Raw genomic sequence first — 24,995 nt, 5'->3', positions numbered from 1 at the left:
CTTTCTCATGACAGCTGATTTTGCCTCCCACTGTCTTCCAAGTAAAGAAAACGTGAACAACTATTACTAAAAGATGACAGATAAGTTTTGAAATATTTCAAAAGTCTTTCAAGTTTCATTCTTTTCTAACCATAATTACTGTCTTTCTCCTGGGAAGGATGGCTTGATTCTTTTGAAGAAGTACCTCTCAGATTATGACAGCCCATGGGTAAAAATACTGGGCAAGTATAAGGCTGTGCATGCCATCACAGCTGGCTTCCCCATTTGACTTCTACTTTGATTATTTTAATTCACTGTGCTTGCAAGCATTTTGAATACCTGAAGTCTATCTTATGCCTGCTCTTTCCTTTTATTTATTGTATGTAAGAACTGTGAAATCTGAAAGGCAACATCTAAAGTTGGAATCAGAGAGAATATTTTGACTTCCTATCTTTTAAGTAGAAAGATCTGAGTTTCTCAATGCATTGCTAGGGGTTGAATTTATATAAAAGACTTTAAAGTGACTTTTGATGTATTATAGAAGAGTCACAACAATTGAGAATTTGTTCAGAGTCAAAATAAGGCACCTAAATGCTACAGGGTTTTATACATACTATGATGCTATTACATCAAAACAGTAACATGGTATAAGAAGTAACAACATAATAATGAGATTATATTTTACTGTTGTCTTTAGGCTTATTTCACAGTTATGTCAGTTAAGTTCAGAGTTAACTGCCTTCCTAATTTACGGCAATTCCTGACCAGAGGGACAGGTAGGAACACATCATGCACACCTCTACTGCTGCTACGTGGTACCTCCAAGATCCATCAAAGCCCTGGGCATTCCTGTGCTGGCATTGTTCAAAGATGTATCGTGACAATGTGATGCCTGCACTTCCATTTTACATACCTTCCAATTTCAGAATAGCCCCTTTAACATGCTGAAGAGATCTTACAGTGTAAAAGCAAGGAACTGGAGGACTCTAATGAATTAGCATTCAACCCACACAGGATCTCACATTCTTCCTTCCAAAGGATGAAATAGGTGTGAGTATGATTTCTCTATCCAGAAAAAACTCATTAATACAGAAATACTGCCACTTTGATGTGCATCCCCAGAGATACGAAATTATCATGATTCCGTCTACTCTGCATAGTGCTCTGTCTATGTCAGCCCAACCAAAAATGTGTCTTATGCAGCCAAGGTAGCTATTTTTAGATCTGAAATTGTATCCAGGTTAGAACTGGATTAGTGACAGCACACTGCCTAACCTCTGAAGCAGAAGATCTGGGCTGAGCCATTGCAAAGGTTCCCAGCCGGGAATCATACTCTCTGTGAAACATAATGTTGTATAGTAAATAGTGGTTACTTGGCTGTAAATATTCACATATTTATAGAAGGAAAGTATTATAAGTTGGTATTATTTCACTTCCCTGGAAATACTGCTAAGTAATTGGTGTTCAGAAAGTAACTTTTAGACTACCAATTAAAATACAAAATTTCTCTTCAGAGGGAGCATTTCCTCCTTTTTGGGAGCACTGTTAGATTCCAAGATACACTAAAATGTTTCTTAATGTATCTGTTCATACCTACTATGGTGTTGTAAACATAACTTATGGCATGATATATACTACTTCATAATTACTTATGTTTATATTTACAGTTGCAATAATTGCCCACCACTATCTGTATTTACCATGATCTCATGATATGAAAGGACTAGCTGTTAGGAAACACAGGCTTCTTTCCTATTTTTCTGTCCTGAATGTGTGACTTCAAGGAAAGTAATTTGTTGACTCACTGCCTTACTTCTTCCATTTGCAAAATCTGAAGAATAATTGCTTCATGTCATAAGCCTTTTGACTTCTTTGAGACCTTTCAGTGGAATACACAACCTGCATGCATATACACAATACTATGAGATTGGACAGTGCCACTACTCCTTCCTTCCATCTCTCCCCCTCACACGCCAAAAACAGTATTTCAGGCATTACCCAGGGATGCCAGAATATCACAGTAAATTTCAGATTTGAATGCACTAAGATTTTTTTTAGGAAAAGGTACATTTAGGGTAATTTGGAAAAGAATAAAGACGACTAATTACTGAGAACCCATATTTTGCATTAGATGCAAAGACGTCACTCTGGATAGCTCAAGACAGGTTGGATTGACCTGAAATTCTCTCAGAGAAGAACCTGTAAAAAACAGTGGCATGCAGAAATGTGTAATGAATCCTAAAATCAGGATTTAGCCAGAACTTTAAGAACATTAAGAACTACACTTAAATTCTGTACTTCTAAGACTTGGAAATGGATAGAATGTCAGAATGCAACTGTTTGGTACCAGAATGTACAAATCTATTTTACAGGAGATATGAAAGGGAAAAGACCACGCTGCGCTCAGAACCCGTACAGCTAGTATAGCATGAATGGGAGAAAGAGCAGGTGTGAGAGAGAAAATGACCGCAACACATGCCCTGATGGCTGGAACACACTGCACCAACCAGAAATAATGGCATGTGGGAAAGCAGAAGCAGGCAGGAGAGGGGGGCCAGCATCTTGTTAGCCCCCTGATGAGCCTATCTGTCCTTTTTCTGTCTTTGAACACTCAAAGAGAGCTTATTATGGCCACTTAGAGTCTACAAATGCCAGCTGAGAAAGATCTAGATCTTCAGCTTTTGCAGAGCTGTTGCCATGCAAGCTCCCACTGAACTTGCTGGAAGTGAAACTGTTTAGAATCAGTAGGGATTCAAAGCAATCAAAATTATAGACAGTCACTTAGAACAACAGTGGCTATCTGTAAATCAGTAGTTCCACAATGTAAGCTACTTAGTTCCTGTTGTTCATTATTTTTTCTTGAACTAGACTGAAGACATTTTGTATATTTGTGAATATCCTCCTTTTGCTTAACAAAATCTTGGACCCTCAAAACCTGGATTGACCGGAAATAATCCAATGAAATGGATGACAAATTCTCATGGTGAAAACAAGTCCATTCATCCATAATCTCCCAGAATGGACAATCACAAATCATTTCATTGTTCTTCTGAAAAAGGTACCAAATGTAATGATATACTTGGGGTAGAAAAATAAATGCAGCACTGAGCATCATCAGAACTTTTCACTAGGGCACTGATTTCAGTTCTGTTAAAGTGGGGTTTTTTATAACTTATCCACAAGATAAAGTATCAAAATGTTCATAGGCAAAAACTTCACATGATCAAACTGAAGAAAAGGAAATATCCTGCACAACATTTTAAAGCAGACAGCATTTGCTGAAAAGAACTGAACAACACAAAAGGGGAACACTTGAGAGGGAGAAAATATGTATTCACATTTGTCAGAAATTTTAAAGGTGCATTGTTTACTTGTGTATATAACTGCCTTGTAGGCATTCTGCTTTTGTTCTGGCAAACAAATGAAATTTATCAAAACATATAGGCTTGTCAAAATATTCATAGATGTTCAGGAGCACTAATTTCTGTTATTTCTATCTAAAGTCCTTGCATATTTTCTTGAATTATAGTCACAGCAAATACGATTAAAATCTAATCAAGAAATCGTCAGATGAGAGGAAAAATGAAAAGCCTTTTTATTACTGGGTTACATTTATGGCCAGTTTACCTCAAGTGAAGAGTTTTGAAGTTTCCCAGTTAGGACATCTTTCTCTTTCTCTAGTTGCTTTAGTTCACACTCAGATTTTCTTTTAAATTCCTCCAGCTGTGTCTGGAGCTCCTAAAGTAAAAAAAGTAAAAAAAAAAAAAAAGAAAAAGAAAAAGAAGAGCATGCAATAGCTGGGACAAAACATGCAGCATGAAAAAGAAAGACCATTTCTTCTACATCAACCTAGATAATAGAGCAGGTTACACACTAATACATGCTACCGTCTTATTCTGTATTATTCAATCAAATATTAGAATGAACCAAACCAAATTGTTAATACTAGTGTTAGACAACACAGCTCACATAATCCCAATCTTTCAAGGAAAGTTTCCCTGAGGTGGAAAACTACAGCATGAAGTGTGAGATTGTTTTCCCTTGAGTGGTGTTAAGAGTTCTAAAATAATTTACTGTGCAAGAATCACCCACAAGATCTGAAAAAACACAGATATACGCTGACCATATGCCTAATGAGATGACTAACTAATGGGCAATTACTGGAAAAGGGAATCAAAGGGATTACTATCTTACAGCATCCATAAAGAAAATCCTAGTGAGGAAGTAAAAATAAAATAAACCCCTGAAAACTACATAATCATTTATTGCTGAAATAGTTTTTGAAAAAGCAGTGGTAATACTGCATGCAGGACAGTGACCAAGAGCTTGTAGCAATCATTTGTGGCAAATATGAGCATTTACTGTAGAAAGACTGAATGTGGAACTTCTAGAAATGTCCTGAAGTAATATATATTAGAAACTTTAATTAGTGTGCTTGCTCTTCCTATTTCTGCCAATTTGCTGACTCAAAAAATATTCTACCATATTTTCATACACTACAAATGGAGGAAGATTAAAAATAGCAATTTAACATCTGTCCTATCCTCTACACCCCCTTCTCACAGCCCCTCCCCACCCCCATTTTTATAGTACAATGACTTCAGAATTCAATATGACAGAGAAAGTACCTAAAAACTAAGAAAGTGATAATCATTGGGAGGATACCATGATATTAGTAAACAGAAGCACAGGAAATAGTGACATATTCCTTGCAATTCATAGTTGAATAAAGGAGAATACATTAGCATTTCACAGTTTAGGTACTGTTAGGTAGATATTAAAAGGATGGAATCAAACACAGAGACATTAATATTGCAAAGGAGAAATTAGCTTTAGTTCTGTCTATATTAAAAGGAGAGGATATAGTGGTCTTTCTGATTAAAACCTGAAGATCAGGTGTTGCACCATTCCCACTGCAATGCTGCCAACTGGTTCCTTCTTTATATCTTAATTTTTCTGTCTGGAAAATAAATATAATAATTTTCAAACAGCTGTTACAGGCCTTAATTACATCAGAGGATATAAATAGCAGTAATGAAAAATACTGTAATTGTATTTTTTGACAACTCAAGATTCTTTTGATTTAATTAATATGAATCTCTAAGAAGAGATGGTTATAAGCAATAATATTTATTGCCAATAAGCAATAAATGCCTACTATAATGCCTTTTTTCATGTTTAATACTTAAATTTGATCTGACTCACATGAAGAGTTTCAGCCTGGCATCATTTTAAGTACACCTGTACAAACTCACATTAAAGAATACACAATATAAAAGGCAAGATTCTTTTCGTAACGCTTATACTTCATAGCCTAACTGCGTATCTTGAAGCACTGCATCTTCACATACTGATCAAATGTGAGCACTTTCACAATCAGATAAAATAATTTACTCACACAGGTTCCTTTTTGAGAAATGAGATTGCATAAAAGTATAAATTCCAGCAGTTTCATAGGCAGAAATGAATTCTTCTGATGAACACTTAACACAATTCCTAGTCTCCAAAACCTAGAAGGTACTATGAAGTTCAACATTTAGCGATAGGAGCTGCACACCTTTTATGACTTCGCAACTTGTCAGCAAGTGATTTGACTATGCTCAAGTAAATGTTGAACACAGAAAGGTATAGTAGCATTAAAACTGGGTAAACTGGGTAGAAGTTCTTAGTGCCAAGAAGGGTCTAAAGAACACTTGACTAGTAGTTTGATTGTCCAATTCTACAGACCCTAACAGATTTTTTTTTCTGTCTAGAAGATGTCTGACAAACACACAAGTACATTAGGAGACAGAAACTAAATTAATCCTTAGTTTATGCCCAAATTTGGCAAACCACTTGGGCATGCAGTGAGTTGTAAGCTTCACTAGGCATTAAAGCATGTGCTTAAAACATTTAGGTTGCTACTGCACAGAAACATTACAGACTGCAAATTTCTTGAAACCAAAGGATTTTGTCTGTGAAGCCACAGACAGCAGTTCTCATGAAACAAATCCTTTGAAGAATCCCTTAAGCCAATCACTGCTAAAGCATACTAACAACAAAAACTACATCTTAGCCACTTAAAACACATTGAGAAAAGGTATTGTTCAGGTAACTTCTCTGGGTCCACACGACGAGCATTCTTTCTGGCTGAAAGAAGGACATATATTTGCATGTATTTGTCTGTAACTAGTCATCATAACAGCTGCACTCTGAATCCATTTACCAACACTATGCAGAATTAGAACCTCTGCCTAAACAATGCAAACTTTTGATTAAATTAATGTACCTGAATCTTTCACAGCAGCAATCCATGGAAATTTAAGCCAGAAATTGGAATACACCTACAATACATTTTTCTTCAAGAGAGGCCTTACATTAATCACTCCAACTCTAACATGCAAATCATGCAAGGATAAGTGTTGCTAAGAAGGCGGTTTATCACATCAAGGATAAATTCACTTTCCTGCCTGTGGAGCTTTTCACAGAAATACATCAGTTTGACTTTTTCTCCTTTTTTTTTTTCTTTTCCAGTAAGACCATAGCGAGAAAATCCCTTGCATTTTATGTTAATTCAAAGTGCCTCCAGTGAGGATAATTCAAATGATGTCACTGTCACCAATAAGATTAAAACCAGATGAATTAAAGCATCTATAAATAGAAGAACATTCCTACCTTCCACATTTTTTTCTTTCAGCTTCCATGAGGTTTTAGACTGGCTCGATTTCCTCTGTATGCTTCATTACAAGATCTTCCAGCCCTTTTAACAGCTATTCCTTCAGACAAGTCTTTTCCTTATGGACTGATGCTTGCCTTTACAAAGCAAGTGTCTCTTGTTCATACTCTCTTTTTAAATAGCTACAGTTCCCATAGTCTATAAAACACACTACTTATATAAGATGACAAAACCAGGGTACGATTCTTGGGTCACAGTAGTCTATTTTGTACTGAATATGCTATTTAGGTGGATATGCTCCACTGAAGAATACTGGCTTTATTAACAATGCAGAATGGTAGTGATTCAGGGCTGTATGCCTCTTCTGTAGTCTAGGAATGTGGGGTTTTCGCTGTTCTGGCTTGAGTTTGGATGTGTAACACTTCCAACCATACAGACTTCCTCAAGGGCCACCTTAGTTCTACGAAAAAGTATACAGACTTCCTCAATGGCCACCTTAGTGCTGTGAAAAAGTACAAAGGAAGGTTTGTTTTTCCTTTATGTCTCTGATACCAGGCCTAATTTCCCAGAAAGCTAGCATAACAATATTCTAGTAGAACTAAAAAAATACAAAAAAAGATTCAGGGCTGCACACCTGTTTAAGCAGAACAATTGCACAGAGGGAACTCTGAGGATACATACATTCCTCATTGTACTGAGTTTATTCCTGGTATTATTTCTGCATAGATTTTCAGAACTGTTTTCTATATTTAAAAAAACATAAATCAGTATTCCAGCTTGACCTCAACAGAGGAAGTCTGTCTTGGACCTTGTTCTCTTTAAGGTTTTCATTACAGAAGAATATTTGAGAGCAAACTACCTGTTTAAGCTTTTGCACATCTTCAGAGCCACTCCTGTTCTGGCTGTGTTTGGTACAAGTCATTTGCTGCAGTTGTGTTATTTGATGCTTCAGTTCATCTACTTTATTAACAGCTTTGTTTTGGGAATTCAACATAGTTTCCATATCTTCCGTGGTATCAACATTTACATTTCAAATAGCATAACTTGTGCAATTTCGAACATGAGTGACTACTAGCAAGGGAAATACTTCAGAATGACATTAATGAGCATCTCACTACCTTTTTTTCCACTATTTCCTTCTCTTGAAGTGCGTTTCTCTCTTTGACTACACTTAGATCTTCCTCCACTTTTTTCACTATATCTTTTGATCCCAGAATTTTTTCTTGTGTTCCCTTAAGCTACACTTCCAAATCCTAAAATATACATGACATTACTTCTGTTTATTACATATGTTCTTTTTTTGTCATCTGAAATAAATGGTCATTTTTTCTTTTGGTGTAGTTCCATGATATAAATCTTTCACCTACAGAGCTGGATGAAATGCGTTTTTGGCTCTTCCATACTCTTAAAATGTCTCTGCTGCCAAAATATTTGTAATGTGGAGCCATTTCCTCAGATGTAGTAGGTATCATTGTAAAGTGAATGCTCATCAACAGTTATCATCTGTAACTAAGACAATCCATATGATAATCTCAGATGTCCAGGATGATCCGGAACTTGGAATAGGATATATTTCCATTAATTTCCCAAGAACTTGCGCTACAACTTAATGAATATTAGTTTGATTTTTTTTCTAGTTGCTGAAGTACAATAGCTTGTTAACATAATCCACAATACAGATGCCTAAAACCAGAAAAATTGGCTCCTACAGACTTTGCTGAGAATTGTCTGTCCATAACTAACAGCAAAAATTTGAAACATATTTAATGTTCTGTTTCTGAAGGTTCTAGTCTTGGTTGCCAGATGTCTAACATAACACTGTTATGTTACAATATTCACTTGGACAAAATTGCCATTTGTTCCTATATGAATGTTGAGTAAAATCTCATGGGTTAAAGCTAACTTGTACTTAACACTCTCTACAGTTGAAAACTTAAAAGGTAAGCTTGATCCTTTCACCTCTGGCATATGCCAAAATTCTTTCAAAAGCAGACTGAACAGATGAGACTTAATAACTTGTCATCTTTTGTATCTTTGTATATGTGCACTAATGTGATACCTTTCATCTAAAGATCTCGAACCTCTTGGCATACGCTAAGGGGAAAACAGAAAAGTCATCTTGCTTAAACATCAGTCCTTTTATCTTTCAAGCCTTATAATAGCTATTCTTGCTAGTATTTACTAATGATCAGAGGTACTACTGATTAAAGAAACATTTCTGTTTCCCAGTCTGCCATTGTCCACAGGATTCTGAAACAAATGTAGTATTTAACGGTGGCATCAGAAGTAGACAATTTAGAAAGGAGAAACTTCTACTTTATTTAAGAGAAACAGAAAATAACATTGTGTCCATTTTCCTTCTTCCAGATTTATCGTAGTCTGAGGCTCTCCCTTTTAACATTCAAGGCAATATTCTCCAGTGGTGTGTAAATCAGCCTCATTCCAGAGACTTAGAGGATCTGAAATGTACAAGTTGAGCATGTCCCTCAGAAAATACTTCACTTTTATCCAGATGACACTGAATTTATAAATCAAATTGCTAATAACACCACCTTCTTCTTTCTAGTTCCTATCATGGTTTACATTATTTATTCCTAAAAGACTGGATTTTTTATATGATAAAACAGAACAGTAAACCACGTGCATAAATTCTCATGTTACCATTCTTCATTTCTCCTGAATGTTACTTCAAGTACCCACAAGAAATCAGGATCTTACTTTCCCTCTTCCCCTCTATCGCTTCTAACTTCTACAGAGCCAGGACACTTTTCCTTATTGAAACAGGTATTATGGATTTCCCTGATGCCCATGATGTGCCAGCCTGGACTGATGGGCTGAGGCCAATTTTATAAGGTTCAACAAGAAGTGCCAGGGCCTGCACCTGGGTCACAACAACCCCACGCAGCACTACAGGCTTGGGGAAGAGTGGCTGAAAAGCTGCCCAGTGAAAAAGGACCTAGGGTTGCTGGCTGACAGCCAGCTGAACATGAGCCAGCGGTGTGCCCAGGGGGCCAAGGAGGCCACCAACATCCTGGCTTGTATCAGAAACAGTGTGGCCAGCAGGACAAGGGAAGTGATCGTTCCCCTGTACTTGGCACTGGTGAGACCGCACATTGAATCCTGTGCTCAATTTTGGGTCCCTCACTCCAAGAAAGACATTGAGGTGCTGAAGCATGTCCAGAGAAGGGCAACGGGGCTGGTGAAGGGTCTGGAGCAAAAGTCTTACGAGGAGCAGCTGAGGAACCGGGGTTGTTTAGCCTGGAGAGGAGGAGGCTCAGGGGAGACCTTATTGCTCTCTACAACTACCTGAAAGGAGGTTGCAGCGAGGTGGAGGCCAGTGTCTTCTCCCAAGTAACAAGCGATAGTACAAGACAAAACGGCCTCAAGTTATGCCAGGGGAAGTTTAGATTGGATATTAGGAAATATTTCTTCACTGAAAAGGCAGTCAAGCATTGGAACATTGCCCAGGGAGGTGGTGGAATTACCATCCCTTGAGGTGTTAAAAAAATGTGTAGATACAGTGCTTAGAGGCATGGTTTAGTGATGGACTTGGAAGTTGTGGGTTAATGGTTGGACTTGATGATCTCAAAGGTCTTTTCCAACCTAAATGATTCTATGATTCTCTAACCTCTGAAACTGCATCTGATACATGATGCAGTTAAGCAGAAAGGGGCTGCAGAGCTGTGCTGCAGATGTGTGAGACATGCACCAGCTAGGGTAGACAGGCAAAGTGTGAAGTGAAAACTGATGGTGAAAGTCTCATGGTACAGCACATAAAACTTCACAGCTGTAAAGAACACTTCATTAAATGTCACTTGGTACAAGACACTGTTGCAAGAGTCAGACAATAAAAGCCACTTGATTCCCAACTTGCTAGCTCAGGTCTCTCATCTAACCCTGTTAGGTAAATCTCTGTTCAGTCAATAGCCAAAATTTACCTCTGTCCTCCCTCAGGGAATACAAAGTCTAGTGTTCAAAGAGTTCACCAAATGAGTTACTAATTACCTTAACTCCTTCTCTAGAACTTCCAGCACTATGTCCATCCTATTTGTCTTCTAAGCCTCTGAAACTGCTTTATTGCTTACAAAGCATTTGACTCTGTGTGAAATTTAAAAGACCTTTCTTCCCCTGAAGAATTATAATTTGCACCTTTATAGGCAGAGGTAGGGATCACAGTCTCATACTCTACCTGTATTCTTTCCTTCATTTTCTGGGAATGCTTCTTCCTCTCATTTATCTTCTGGCTTTTCTCCTCGAGGTCTGCCTCCAGCTTCTTTACGTGCTGCAGCAAAAAACCTTCCTCAGCCTCTGAGCTCTTCCTTTGCACCATTTCTCTTTGCTGATAATTGTTTGTTTCTGTTATAGATTGCTGCATAGCTCTTTTCAAAGTCTCTTTTTCTCTCTCATAAGAGGCTTGCAGGTTGCTTGTTTTCAGTGTATATTCTTCAGTTGCTCTCTGGTTCTCACTCTTCAGGTCTTCCATCTTATTTATTAGAGCCTGTCCTTCCACGCTGTGTTTTTCATCTAAATTTACTTTTTTATCTAGATTTTCTCTCCCAGATGCTTTGCATTCATTTAGCAGTCCACCAGACTCCTGATTTAAACGTAGAAGCTTGTTTTCAAAGTCTGCATTGGTATCTACTGTGTCTGCAGAAAGGACTGTCTGTGCTTGGTTTGCTTCTGCTCTCGGCTCCCTCCCTTCCACCTGCTTCTTGCAGAGTGTTAACTCTGCCAAGGCTTTTTCCTTTAGTCTCTTGTGGTGTTCTACTGCAATTTCAAGGGCCTGAATGTGTTTCCTCAGCAATTGTTCTTCTTCAGCTTTGCTTTTACAGTGGAGAATCGTTTCCCTTGTCTCAGCAAGAATGTGCTGAATTTCTTCTTCATGAGCCTCTCTCAGAGCCTGTATACTAGCCTCATGTTCATCATTCTTAGTGTTGAGGGCATATATCACCTGTTGAACAAGAAAAATAATAGGAAATTAAATTATCTGATGAATGGTTGCCATGAATTCAGTTACTATATTTATCAAGGTGTTAAATGCTGTAAGAGAATTACTGCTACAGTTTAATACTCTTGTTTCTTTGTGTTAGGGTTTTTTTTTTGTTTGTTTGTTTGTTTGTTGTTTTTTTTTTTCTAGGAACAGAAGGGACAATTATAAACTGCAAAGTGTTATAGGGAAGGAAGACAATACTGTGAGAAACAGTATTTATGTTTCACTTTTTGTCAGAAATTTCCTTTTTTATTCTTGGCAAGTTATTCATGCCCCTAGTTTGATCTCTAACACAAAAAATTAAATAGGGCACCTTCTCTAGTAACTGACTCAATATTTGTAGTCCAGTTCAACTAGTCTTCAGTGCATGAGGACTACCTCTCACATGCTCTTTAGCATTAGCAAGTGCTAAAAACCAGTAGTAGCAGATCTGTAGAGTGAAACCTCAAGTCCTGACATGCAGTTCACGTGGACCAAAATCACTCTGCGATGTAAACAAAAGAAAAGTTTGTAAGGAGGATTAAATTTTGCACTCCTGACTCAAAATAAAACACCACTGAAGATGCACTCCTGGAAGCCATATGCCCGGCAAGTTAGCTTGGCCAGCATTTCATTGGTATTACTTGACTGCAAGTACCTTTTGGCTTGATTCTGGGATATGTTTAGGCAACATGGGTTTTTTTTTCCTCACTTCAGTAACAGATATAAGTCTCAGAAATCAGCAGATTTTAGCTGATCAGAAATTTTAGCAGATTCAAGTAACCCTCTGATGACAATAAACAATTTTTTCAAAGAATGTATTTAAACCTTTTGATGCTTTTTCTTCTACAAAATGCAGAATAATAATTCTCATGACTATAAGACAAATTATTACCCCAAGCAGGCTTCATCTGTTACCCATGACATACGCCAAAGACCTCTCACAGAAGCTGTTGTACAAGCACGCTAACACTGTTTTGAAAAGAAAAGGCTAATAAAAGCCCACAGTAGACTAAAATGAAGGGTTCACAGTCAAAACTGGTAAATGTGCATGTTAAGCTTACAAGACAGTTACATATAATTGCAAAACACAGTAACTGCCTTGAAAAGACACATGCTTGTCTTTTCAGGCCCTCATTAGGACACATGGGGGCTAATCCAGTTTCTACTGGACATACCTATCTAACTCAAGGAGAACCATATATTACCTATTAATATGTGTGGAGGTTTTCCACTTGTTTGGTTGGCTGGTGGTTTTTTAGAGAACTTACGGCTCTACAAAGCTAGGTTTGGAATTTGTATATAAGTTATGACAGATAACTTTCAGTCTGGCCTGAGCCCATAGTGGTTAAGAAAAAGATTCCTAGATAATATTAAAAAAAAATTATAGTCCTGAGTGCATAAATAAATACAGAAACAAGATCACAACTAATTCTTTTCTTATACTAGAATTTTGGCCCTGTAATCTTCAATCCTGCTTCAGGGAAAGCCTCAACCGAGAGACCAGTAAGGCACCTTGACCACAGTAAGTGTCACAAGTCTGTAGTCTGTGCTACATAAACCTTGAGGATGTCTCCAGGATTATTTAATTTGCTTTGCTATGTCTAACCATTTTTTTGGGTTATCTGTATATGAGTAACATATTGAATTGCAGTCATCCATAAATGAAAGCAAACACACAAATACATCTTGCATGTAGTCAACTTCCTCCCTGGCAGTAATGAATTAAGTATAGAAGCCTTAAAACATCACAAATGCAAAACATGGTCTGGATACTTTTCTGGATAAATATGTGACAAAAGAAAACAACAACATCATATTCCAGAAGAAAAGCAGACAAGAACTCATTGTCTACATTTAGATATGTACGTTTTTGGGCTTTAGACTACATGCTGTTAATTGTTATTTTTTAACCATTTTTCCTTTGAAACAGAAATAATTGCAGCATACCAAGCAGATTCCCTCTTCCCACTAACTAAACTCATTCTAGGAGCCTCTCTTAATCATTCAGGAGACAGACTTAAAAAATACAAGGAGAAGATCAATTTTGCCCATGGGTTTAGAATGACCAGAATTAGTTTGGGCAACTCTTCAATTAACTAGATTAGATTTTGATGATCACATTTCTGTTTCATTCTACCAGCAAAACAGAGATGAACATCTGGCCATTGTGACTTACAGACTTCCACTCTTAATGATTAATTTATGTGGTAAATCACCACTGCCTGTCTCATATTATGGTGTATTCACGTTGATGGTGGAATTTGGGTTCCTCTGAAGTCTGACTTCATAAATCATAGAGATTTCCCAAATTCCGCTGAGCATTACAGCATCGCCAACATCCTGAGTTATCTAAAAGAATGGAAGAAACTGACCTCCCTGCGCTATTATTCCTACACTTCTCTTCAATAGTGGCTAGAACCACAATGAAGAATTTTGACTTGAAAATGTATGCCCTTAAATTCAGTCTTCGAATGCTGAAATTGATTCCTCAGTATCTTAACCTTCTTAAGAGATTTAATTTTTAGAGGGCTGCTGCTCTGTACTTGAGCCTCTCACACATGCCTTTCACTCCCTACCAAATAGAGCTACTATATTCCTATTCCAGATACCTCATTTAAGAGACTGGAGTTATGTGAGATGAATCTGGGACTTTTATGTGCTTGAAGGAAAAATGCTGGAAAATTATTTCAGCATCTGTACCTTGTGAGTGTACACACTGCTGACTAATGTAGTATAAACCTCTTAACAGTTGTGTTGATAAACAGCTTTTTAAAAGCAGCTCTAAAATGGATCAGTTTGACAGTACAGAAAAAATTGCTTTCAAATGAAGAGAGCAATACATTACTCTTAGTTACCAACATAATACCAATGGCTACTGCCTCCTTACAGCTCTCCGAAACTGCATGTACTGGGATATGCTGTACCGAATTTAAAGCAACTGAGAGTTATAAGACACTATTACAAACGTATACTTGAACATTTACAGTGCAGTGAATATGAATACATCTTATTAGTCCTATTTTATCCTCCAGATGCTGTAAATCTAAATGGCATTTTCTTTCTTCATGGTGATGTAAAATAACAGAAAAGAAAACATGCACCTCCTCAGTGAAGACAAAGCTAAAGCATTCAAACCAAAAAAGACTGTTCTGTTTTCCTACAGTAGCGTTAAACACTACTCTTGTAGGAACCTGACTAAGATAATGAAAAAAATGTTTCTAGCAGGTTGCTATACTAGCTGAATAAGAAGTGAGACAGTTTGGTATGGAAAATGAAGAGCGAGGATGGTTAGAAGAATCAGAGAAAATCAAAAGATTATAAGAGTTCTTCCATCAGGCCCAAGATAGTGGACACAAATCCCTCCTGAGAAAGGGCTAAAAGAAGATAAAAAAAAGAAACTTAAGAATGAGAAAAGGCCCTGGAAGGAGTGCCAAATAGGGTACTCCTGGCAGCACCCTCAACAAAGCAGGGAAGGAGACAAATTTCCATTGCTAATTAACTTGCCAGAGGCTCGCTGATGCCAGGTGACAGCACCATCTCCTTCTCACTAGCAGTAGTATCTTACCTTCACTAGAAGGTGAATTTGTTTCTGTGAACTCTGTCTTGTCTACTTCCCAAGCAGACCAAAGCAGAGTGAGGTATCCAAACATGTCAGCCTCGAAAGGGACTCCAATTTAAAGCAAAGGACAGCTAAATTATTAAAAGTAAGTTCAGTTATTGAAAGAAATGGCTCTCTATCCCTCAGCCTTCTCTAGTCATTAACTATACAGGTTAGAAAATAGAACAAACTCCCACAATTTATTCATTCATTCTCTGCACTAGTTTTGGCTGGGATAGAGTCAATTTTCTTCTTAGCAGCTAGAATGGGTCTACGTTTTGGATTTGTGCTGGAAACTTGATAACGCAGGCATGTCTTCATTACTGCTGAGCAGTGCTTACACAGAGTAAGGCCTTTTCTGCTAGGCTATGACTATCTACAGTGCTGATCCAATTTTACATCTATGCTGATTTCAGCTTGTGGTGGTTTGACCCTGGCTGAATGCCAGGTGTCCACTGAAACTGCTCTTTCACTCTCCTCCTCACCCAGACAGGGGAGAGAAAATATAACAAAAGGCTCGTGGGTCAAGATAAGGACAGGGAGATCACTCAGTAATTACTGTCATGGTCAAACAGGCTCAACTTGGGGAAATTAGTTTAATTTATTACCATTCAAATCAGAAAAAAAACACCTTCCCCCCACCCCTCCCTTCTTCCCAGGCTTAACTCCACTCCCAATTTCTCTACCTCCTTCCCCTGAGTGGCGCAGGGGAACAGGGAATGGGGGTTGTGGTCAGTTCATCACATGTTGTTTCTGCTGCTCCTTCCTCCTCACACTCCTTCCCTGCTCCCGTGTGGGGTCCCTCCCATGGGAGGCAGTTCTCCATGAACTTCTCCAGTGTGAGTCCTTACCACTAGCTGCAGTTCACACATTACTCCAGCCTGGGTCTCCCGTGGGGTCACAGGTCCTGCCAGCAAACCTGCTCCAGTGTGGGCTCCTCTCCCCACAGGTCCTGCCAGCAGGCTGCTCCAAGCACAGACCACCCACAGGGTCACAGCCTCCTTCAGGCATCCACCTGCTCCGGTGTGGGGTCCTCCATGGGCTGCAGGTGGGGATCTGCTCCACTGTTACCCTCCAAGGGTTCAGGGGCACAGTCTGCCTCACTGCGGGCTTCACCATGGGCTGCCGGGGAATCTCGGCTCTGATGCCTGGAGCACCTCTTGCTCCTCCTTTTGCACTGACCTGGGTGTCTGCAGTTGTTGCTCTCACATATTCTCACTCCTTTCTTCCGCTGCAGTTCCCCCCTTCCTCACACCTTCTTAATATGTTACCCCCAAGGTGCTACCAGCGCTGCTACTTAGCTCAGCCTTGGCCAGTGGTGGGTCCGCCTGGGAACTGGCTGACATTGGCTCCATTGGACATGGAAGAAACTTCTGCCATCTTCTCAAAGAAGCCACTCCTGTAGCCCCCTTGCTACTGAAACCTTACCATGCAGACCCACTACGCAGCTGAATGATACTGCTATAACATATGACCAGGGAACTCATGAACTAAGTCTCAAATCTCTCCTTGTGTCCTCTGTGGCTTCCTGAAACCACACGAATAATTTTACGCATCCAAATAGTTGCAGAAATAGTTAACACATAAATGTGTAGTACGAGAGAAGATTTAAAACAATCAGCACTCCAAACATCCAGAAGTCTTTCAGAACCTAAAATTACAAAAATATCTTTAAAACACAAGGAATTTTGTTTATATTTTTAAGGGTGTTTTTTAATTTGCCTTATGATTTTTTAGTTGACTTCAGCATCTTGCAAAAAACACAAGCTGAAGTAATTTATTTTCCACTCAAATGAAAGGTCAGCTTCAGCTGGAATAAGTTTCTTTTCAAAGCTGGATTTGTGGAGAGAAATAGCAAATGTTTGTTTTGTGAGCTTTCTGATTACATAGCTTACTACCATCCAACTCTTTAGAAAAATGCTACGAAATACATTTCTTTTTATAAGAAATACACACAGTTCATGGTTCATTTATCCACTAACTGTGGCAGTACATTAAAATTACCTTGACTCAACACAGACCATAACAGTGTTGACTTTCATTTACAAAACAATAAAAATACCTTTTTTCAAGCCTTTCACTGTCAAGTGATTAAAAGTATTTTTCCAATATTTCCCAACCCTCAAACTTCTGTCTATTCATGTGTACTGGGCATGGACAACAAATTAAGAGTCAGAGCTCCAAAGACTTCAGAGCCAACTTACGTTCAGTGGACTTGATGAGCTCAAAGTAAGAGCTGAGAATCCAGCTACAGCTCAAAGTGCCAGGCTCTGACTGGAAACAGTATGTCTGCTTTTAGCTCTGGAAGCTATACTCGGAAACTAAGGAGCTTTGAGGATGCAATTTCCATGAAAAGCCAGACCAGATATCCCAGCGTCATGCTGCAAACATATGCAACTGGCTTGACATTGCCTTAGCCCGAGTTCAGCCACCAGCTCTCACCTGTGTTGGCCACAACAACCCAAGGTGGTTTCCACAGCTCTTTAGGCTTCAGAAGAGCTGCATCACTTGTGCCCTGCACCAGAATGAATCCTAATTACTATACTAAAAAAGGACTTTGCTTCAGGAGATTCTCTTTTAGTGCAGGGTTAATCTAAATGCTTTCATCCACTGCTCCAACCATGGTAATAAAGCCTTTCAGATTCTGGAGGGGTGGGTGGGGGGCGCTCCGTATGAAATCTCATGTCTTTTGGGCAGAAGCTCACCGTGCAATGTCTCACTCTCCTGAATGTGCCGCAGTACCCATAATACTTGTGGTTTTCCTTATCTAGAGATACAGACCAGAAGAGGGAAAGTTGGTATTACATTCTTAAAATTTGAATGTACTGCCCTTTTTCCTACATGTACCATGTATTACTGTCAGTCAAAAAACTACACTGAGATACTAAAATGTATCAAGAAACTACCTGCATAAAATGTCTACATCTTTCTTAACTCTTTGGGCGTGTTTTGTTTCCTTTTTCTGCCTCTCCGGGTTTTTTTCACCCTTTTAGTTTAAATTCTATGCAATAAATTCCACAGGCACATTTATTTGTTCCCATTTTTTACTTTTTTTTTTTTTCTGTCTAGTAGGGTGCAACACTGAGCATAGAAAACCTTAGTTTAGTCGCCTATGTATTGCACTTGATCTCTCAAGTGCAATCAAACATAAATTTAGCCCTGGCCTAAATTTTGCTAAAGAGACATCCAGGTCTCCCTCATTTGTATTTTATAGTTTCTAATAAGCTAAGAAGAATAATTGCCAGGCAACTTAAGAATTAGGAAAATAAAAGTATATTGCAAGAACGTTTCCAACAAGCAGAGCAGGTGCTAAAAAAGGCATGAATACCACATCTCAGAAATTTCAGCAAAGCAAAAAAATACTGTAGAATCACAAAAGGTAATTCTAGACAAAGACTCCTCTGCTGGGAAACTAACATGCAGTTTATTACTGAAATTTCTTCTGGAACTATTTTTAATCCCTTCTCTTTACACTGATCACAAATCCACCTGCTGTGACTCTGGTTGTAAGCAGTGTCTCCTCAGCACCTCAAGAAATAGGTCTTCTTAGACAGTCATGGAAAGATTAAAGATTCCTCCAGTCTGACACGGTCACTCTGAGAGAAATAAGGTTGTTCTGAAACACAGCTACAACAGAGGAAGGGCAGAGGAGGCCACTAGTAATTACTGCAAGGAAACAATGAGCAAACCCCTATGCATTTCATTCTCAGAAGAATCTTTTCCTGCATGCAAGAATCAGGATTCATCTCACCTAACATCATCCATTTAATCATTACACATCTAATATAGGTTAGCCAAAGGAGCGAGACAGGTGCTCCGAAAGATAACATTTCCCTTTGCAATGCAGGTATCTACATCAGCTAATAGAAGTGAATTGCTTCAGGTGTTCAGTTGTTTTGTTATTGTTCCTTCCCAACTTCCCAGCTCTTCCTTTTTCTATATAGCCGGGACAGAGTCCCGTACAAAGGGAAGAGAAAAGTTTCAATTCTCAAAGGCCAAAACAGATTCATTGTCTTCTGTTTCTATGTTCTCTGGGGTTTCTCTCCATCCTGCCCTAATGTCTCACTTCACATCAACTTCATTTCTGCATACACACTTCATGTTGTTTTACCAACACTTTACAAACCAAAACAGATATTGAGCACACATATACCATGCACATCTGCTTTGATGCATGATTTTGGAAAAACAAGCTTTTTTCCAAACTGAATGCAGTTTATTTTGTCATCCATCTATATTCCTTTTTTCATTCCATCTTATTTAGGTGCTTATGACTCTCTAAATTAGTATCACGTGTTAATTTTAATATGTTTCTTTTTACTGCTAGGTAATTAATTAACATGTGAAATAATGCAAACTCTAGCTCAGATCTTTGTAGTATCTGCCTCCCTACAATATGATGTTACAAACTTTTTTTACAGTTACTCATTTTGTATCTTATCTGTCAAAACCATTTTCTACATAGCTTTGACATAATTTTGCAAAGCTTTAATAGCAAAAGCACTATTATTTTTTGTAGATTTTGTATGCAATTAAAAACTAGAATAAATAAAATCAGTCAGCATGACATTTACACAAAATACATTTCTAGTTCTAGTTCTCCCTGAGGTCAGTCAAATTCATCCTGAGTGTATTTATCAGGTTAAGCTGTATTCAAATGCTGTCAGTGAGAATCACATTACTTTTCAGTAAAAGTTAAATTAAGTAAAATGTCTGTCAAAACCCACAGAACTAGATGAAAACACTTTAAAAGATGATGCTTATTCATTGATAAGTCAATGTACATCAACACACACGCATATGTAGACAATCAGAAAGACCAAACTGTTTGATTTTAGAGTCCTTTCTGTTCACCTTTTCTAATCTATGTCTTGGCGAAATTATTGCATAACTCCTTAAGATCTCAAATACCGCCACAAATCTCTTAGGCTTTTACAGTCCTGGATGAGTTCAACTCCATCTTATGAAGCCGTTTCAGATAAGATAACATGCAAGAAACAGAAGTTTGACACAAGCCACATTCATATCTATGCCCTCTGTCTGTCTGACAGTGAAGTCAACAATTCTGTGTCAATAGAAGGAATAAAAAGTCTTTATTTCCATGTAATTCACTGGTAATTTAGCTGTCTGATTTTTGTTACATATCAAGAACTTGACAGAAGAGCTTTATAGGTTTATATCCCAGAAGCCTGATCTCTATTGTGCTTCAAAAATATGAGCTAATGAGTCTCATTAACCAGATCTACATACAGTTGTGATGGAATTTGCCAAATTAATACTCAATTTTGTGAAAATGTTTCATTACATCCCAGATTTTTAAAGATCTTTACGGAGTCTAAAATGCAGACATATGTTCAGGGCTATCAAAGAGTTGCTTTGTGTCTAATGATATTTATCTGAAACTTTATCCTGCCAAAACATCTTTTAAATTCTTGTTACAGATTATGACAAAGCAACATTGTCCTATTTTACAATAAATGCAGTAAAAAAATTTGTAAAGCAAGTTCTCACTTGATTCTTATTAAAGTATTTCCTTACTTTAAATATGGTAGAATTTGGTAATCTTGCAAATATAAGCTGTAGAACTGTTCAATTAATTACAGCCCAGGGTTAAACAGATTTTCCCAACCAAATACATCATACATCTTTTTGTGGAGACAAATATTATAAATTATTTTTAAAAAACAATGTTTACTGCAGGTTTTCCCCTCCATGTAGATCTGTGACAAGCATAGATAAAATGAGCTCTGTTTCTTCCTAAGCCAGGCTAAAGCATTATACAGATTGGATCAATTTCTTACTTTCTAGTAGTTCACAGGTGAAATTCTGATAGAGGATTTTTTAAACTGTAAAAAGATGTCTTTATGTGTTCTACATACTTCGCTAATTAAGAAAAGAAGCTATCAAACCCCTCAGGTATCCATGAATTAATAATACCAGTTTCTACTACTGCAGGCACCAACATTTAAAGTTCTTTGCTGCTGTAAGCAAATTCAACAGTGGGAATATATATGAAAGTTTCACAGAGCCTCTGCCACTACTCTGTTAACAAAAGGGTTGTTATTTTTTTCTTCTCAGTTTATTATGCATACACTTTAGAAAGAGAAAAGCACAGTATTCTAGGGGCTGTGGAGATTTCAGTTGCCTTTCTCATTCTAACAGTATGTAGTTCATACTCTTGCTTTGTTATGACAAAAGATATTGTCTACTTTGAGAGAGTAGTCTGTTTTCAGAACAGAGATTGTGGAAAGAGTCTCTGCTGTACTAGCAGCTATCCTACTGAATACATCCATTGAAATTTTGAAAAAGAAATTAGTATCAAAGTGGTAGTTGACTACAGGAATTGCAGAAGAACCTCACAAGCACATGATAGAGACAGATAAATTTCAGTGCAGATTAAGGTAATATAATGTACTTTAACAGAGCAAATCTATATTTTCCATACACACTGGCAGAATCCGAATCTGCTCAGAAAAGAAATTTTGAAGCTATAAAATAGACAATGAAGACAGAACTCAGCTAGATAATAGGACTTCTAAGCAAGAAATGCAGAACAAATGAAAAAAAAACTCCCTATATCACAACTGTAAGTCTACAATTCATTCACATTTCATATATAGCATGTGGTTATGGTTGTCCCCCACCCTTAAGCAGAGTCTAATTGAACTTAAAAAAGGTATACCAAAAAGCAACAAGAATAATCAACCATGATAAAAGCTTCTTGCATGTAACACAACAAAGCATGACTCTCCAGCTCTGAAAGAGACACAGCTAAGAAGGGAATGTAACTTTGTTAGAGATTAAAATACTGGGATTTAGGTGTTCACTGGTGTTCCATTTAAGTAAACTCCCATTATAGTCCATCAACAGAGATCCAGTCAGTAAAGCTGCAGAGACCAAAGAGTGATTCAGCTCACTGAGGTAGACACCTAGGTCCTGACTCACTTGCCTAATGTCAGAGATCTGGTGCCCTTTGGGATGCCACAGGCACATAAACATCCACACAGGAGTTTACAAATATGCCACAGGCTTTGCAGGATAACTGTGCTTTTCTGCAACTAGGCAGATGATGCTCAGTTCTCAAATGACACTACTTTTAGCTAGGTCATAAAACTGAGTTCAACCCCTAATGGTTGGTCTACTAAATTACTCTCTAGGCTTTACTGATTACATTGGCGGCTTGGACATACAGTACACATGAATGGTAAAGTATCTTAATCGCAAACTGAATCTCCTCTGTGACATCCCTACAGTCAAAAGTATAATGAGGAAGGCAAATAGCAAATGATCACTCATCACCTTTTCCAACATATGAACTACAAAACAGCTTGGAGGTGGCACTTTACACAAGTGCACTAGAGGCACGGCATATTCCCCTAACTCTCTGGGCACCACCAGAGACAAGCTACTGGCTCAGACGGACCTCAGCATACAGTGGTTTTTTAAAGATATTTTTCTTGCAGTTTCTCTCCTCCCTTCCAAAGTAGTATTGCAGGAGCCAGAATCAACATATTATTCTGTAAAGGGCTATATAATAATACACATCATAACACTATACTATTACTCATGTACCCATGTAATTTTTACCCAAATACTCATCACAGCAAAATGGAGGTAGACTGAATACAGCCACTACTCACACTCCCATTAAGCATACGCATATTAAGCACATACTGGACACCTCCTGAGATTGCATTGACGATCACAATACCAAGAAAATTTAACTACCATTGACTGTCAGAACAAGTGGAAACAGTATGCAAAATTTAAACTGGTCTGAAAAAACACAGCAGGTCTCTGAGCAACCTAATTTAGCTGAAGATGTCCCTATTGATTGCAGGGGTATTGGACTAGATTGCCTTTAAAGGTCTCTTCCAACCCAAACCATTCTATAATTCCATGATAATTCTAGTCCAAATATTAATGCTTACATTAATTTTTAATTGTTTTAATGTTAAATTTTTAAGCATTGGAGTTTAAAGCTTTAAGCCCCACAAAACCGACAGCATCGTGTTTATATCATGAACAATGAGTGCACTGGATAGCGAAGAGGCACCTGTCACTACTCTGACTTGACTATACTCCCTGGGCCACACGCTGCCTGAATTCACACCTCTGGGTGCACAAGTGGGCAGGGAGCTCTGCTGTTCTCCAATATACATGCCTCACCCCAAAAATGAGGGTCAAGGACTGTAAGGTGTATTGCCAAGAGTGTAGTGGCAATGCACTGCAGACACATTGCAAAGTCATGTAGTTTTCAGACAGTTTACTATTCTCATGAAATACTAAGTTATATCATCATCCTAGTAACAACATTTAAACACTGTAAAAACGTTTAAAAGTACCGGCTATAGTTCTTAACAGCCCTGTTAACAGATTCTAGTAGTTCTCTCTTCCTGCATGAAAAAAGCAGAATATTATGTAATCTTATATTTACATCTCAAAGTAGCTCTTATAGAACTCTCTAAATGTCACTGCATAGTCACAACCAAATGCTGTAGCTTCCAAACATAATTAAAACAGAAGACTTCTCTGGCAGTAACCTGATTTAAGTTAAAACTGTGTTTAAGTGCCTAAAGGCCAAGTCATACAAAGTTCTGAATGACAACTACATTAAAAAGGTACAATCTTACTTCAGATGAATTTCACCAAGAACATTGAGAAAAAAATCCCTATTCGAAAACAATCAGTTTGTAGTTTCTTTATGAATAAAGGCAGTATTTCCTCAGTAATTGGGTTATATGTGTTTTGTTGCTTCCGAGACCTTTGGAAGACAAATGAATATACATTAAGTAAAATGTCAAGTCTGAACCAGCACAGCCAAGCCTGAGCTACTGTGCCCCACTGGGAGGCAGGATAAATTAAGTCAGTGCCGGTGCTGGATGGCTTTATGCAAGATGAGCTCACATGCCTATCTGTTCCTACTAAAAGCACAAAGTGGTCTTTAGCACCACACACAGAGACAGTCTGGTTGTGTAAAAGTAGGAAAAACAAGTGAATGGTTACAGTGAGATAGCTAATGTGCTTAAGATCTGACTGTAGAGGTGGCAACAGAGGTAGTTCTACCTTAATGTAACAGCTGTTTTAATAAAACACAAACACTCTTTTACCTAATGAAGATGAACGTGACTTTGGGGAAGAAAAAGGATACTTCACATTAAAAAAGTATTTTATATACCATACACAATGCTGAAGTGCTCAAAAGCCTAAATACCCAGCTTTATAATATTTAAGGAAGAACATCTCAAGCTGAGTTGGCATTGACTTCTAACTCAGGTATAATTTTCTTAATTGTAAAATAACGGCATCTGCTTACTGCTTGAAGAAAATGTTAGGAGAGAGATGCAGTTACAGTGTCACTGAAAACAGTAGTTTTATACATTACCCATGAAGAAAAGATAGGACATGAAAAAATTATAACCTTGCAATTTTCTTTTGTGCAATTAATGGATTGCTAGATAGTCCTATTACCTATTGTCTGTAATGTGCATACTAATAAAATGCACAATATTTTGTATATAAACATTTACTAGCGTTCCTTGAAACAGTGATGTGAATTTAGTATGCAGTTTCCATTATAAAGTAGCTTTCAGTTGTCAGTTAATAAAGCCATCAGATTATCTGCAAACTTGGTATAGTCAATGGTAAATTCTCATGGTAACAAGGTAATTCCAATACACAGATGTCATTTTCATCCCTTGAATTAATTTAAATGACAATTTCTAGCCATCCAAATAATAAGATGCTAGATTCTTTCCGGTTAGAAATAGTGGCTTTAATACTGCTTTCAA

At 37.8% G+C, this 24,995-nt stretch overlaps 1 protein-coding gene across 6 annotated transcripts in view; it reads right to left on the bottom strand.

Moving 5' to 3' along the window:
• The window catches only part of FAM184B (family with sequence similarity 184 member B), a 60,705-nt gene that overhangs the window by 13,203 nt on the left and 22,507 nt on the right, over positions 1-24,995 (bottom strand). For all 6 annotated transcript variants that reach the window (XR_005827179.1, XM_040588738.1, XM_040588727.1 and 3 more), the window contains 2 exons: positions 10,824-11,585; positions 3,607-3,717 (listed from right to left, as the gene is read on the bottom strand). Coding sequence is in view for 5 of the 6 variants with exons in the window: in XM_040588738.1 (XP_040444672.1) it covers positions 3,607-3,717; positions 10,824-11,585 (873 nt within the window). In the remaining variant the exon portion in view is untranslated. The remainder of the gene's footprint in view (positions 1-3,606; positions 3,718-10,823; positions 11,586-24,995) is intronic.

Source organism: Falco naumanni, chromosome 1 (genome assembly GCF_017639655.2).
Source record: "Falco naumanni isolate bFalNau1 chromosome 1, bFalNau1.pat, whole genome shotgun sequence".
In the NCBI taxonomy this organism is placed as follows: domain Eukaryota; kingdom Metazoa; phylum Chordata; class Aves; order Falconiformes; family Falconidae; genus Falco; species Falco naumanni.
This window is presented reverse-complemented; position numbering and strand designations above follow the sequence as displayed.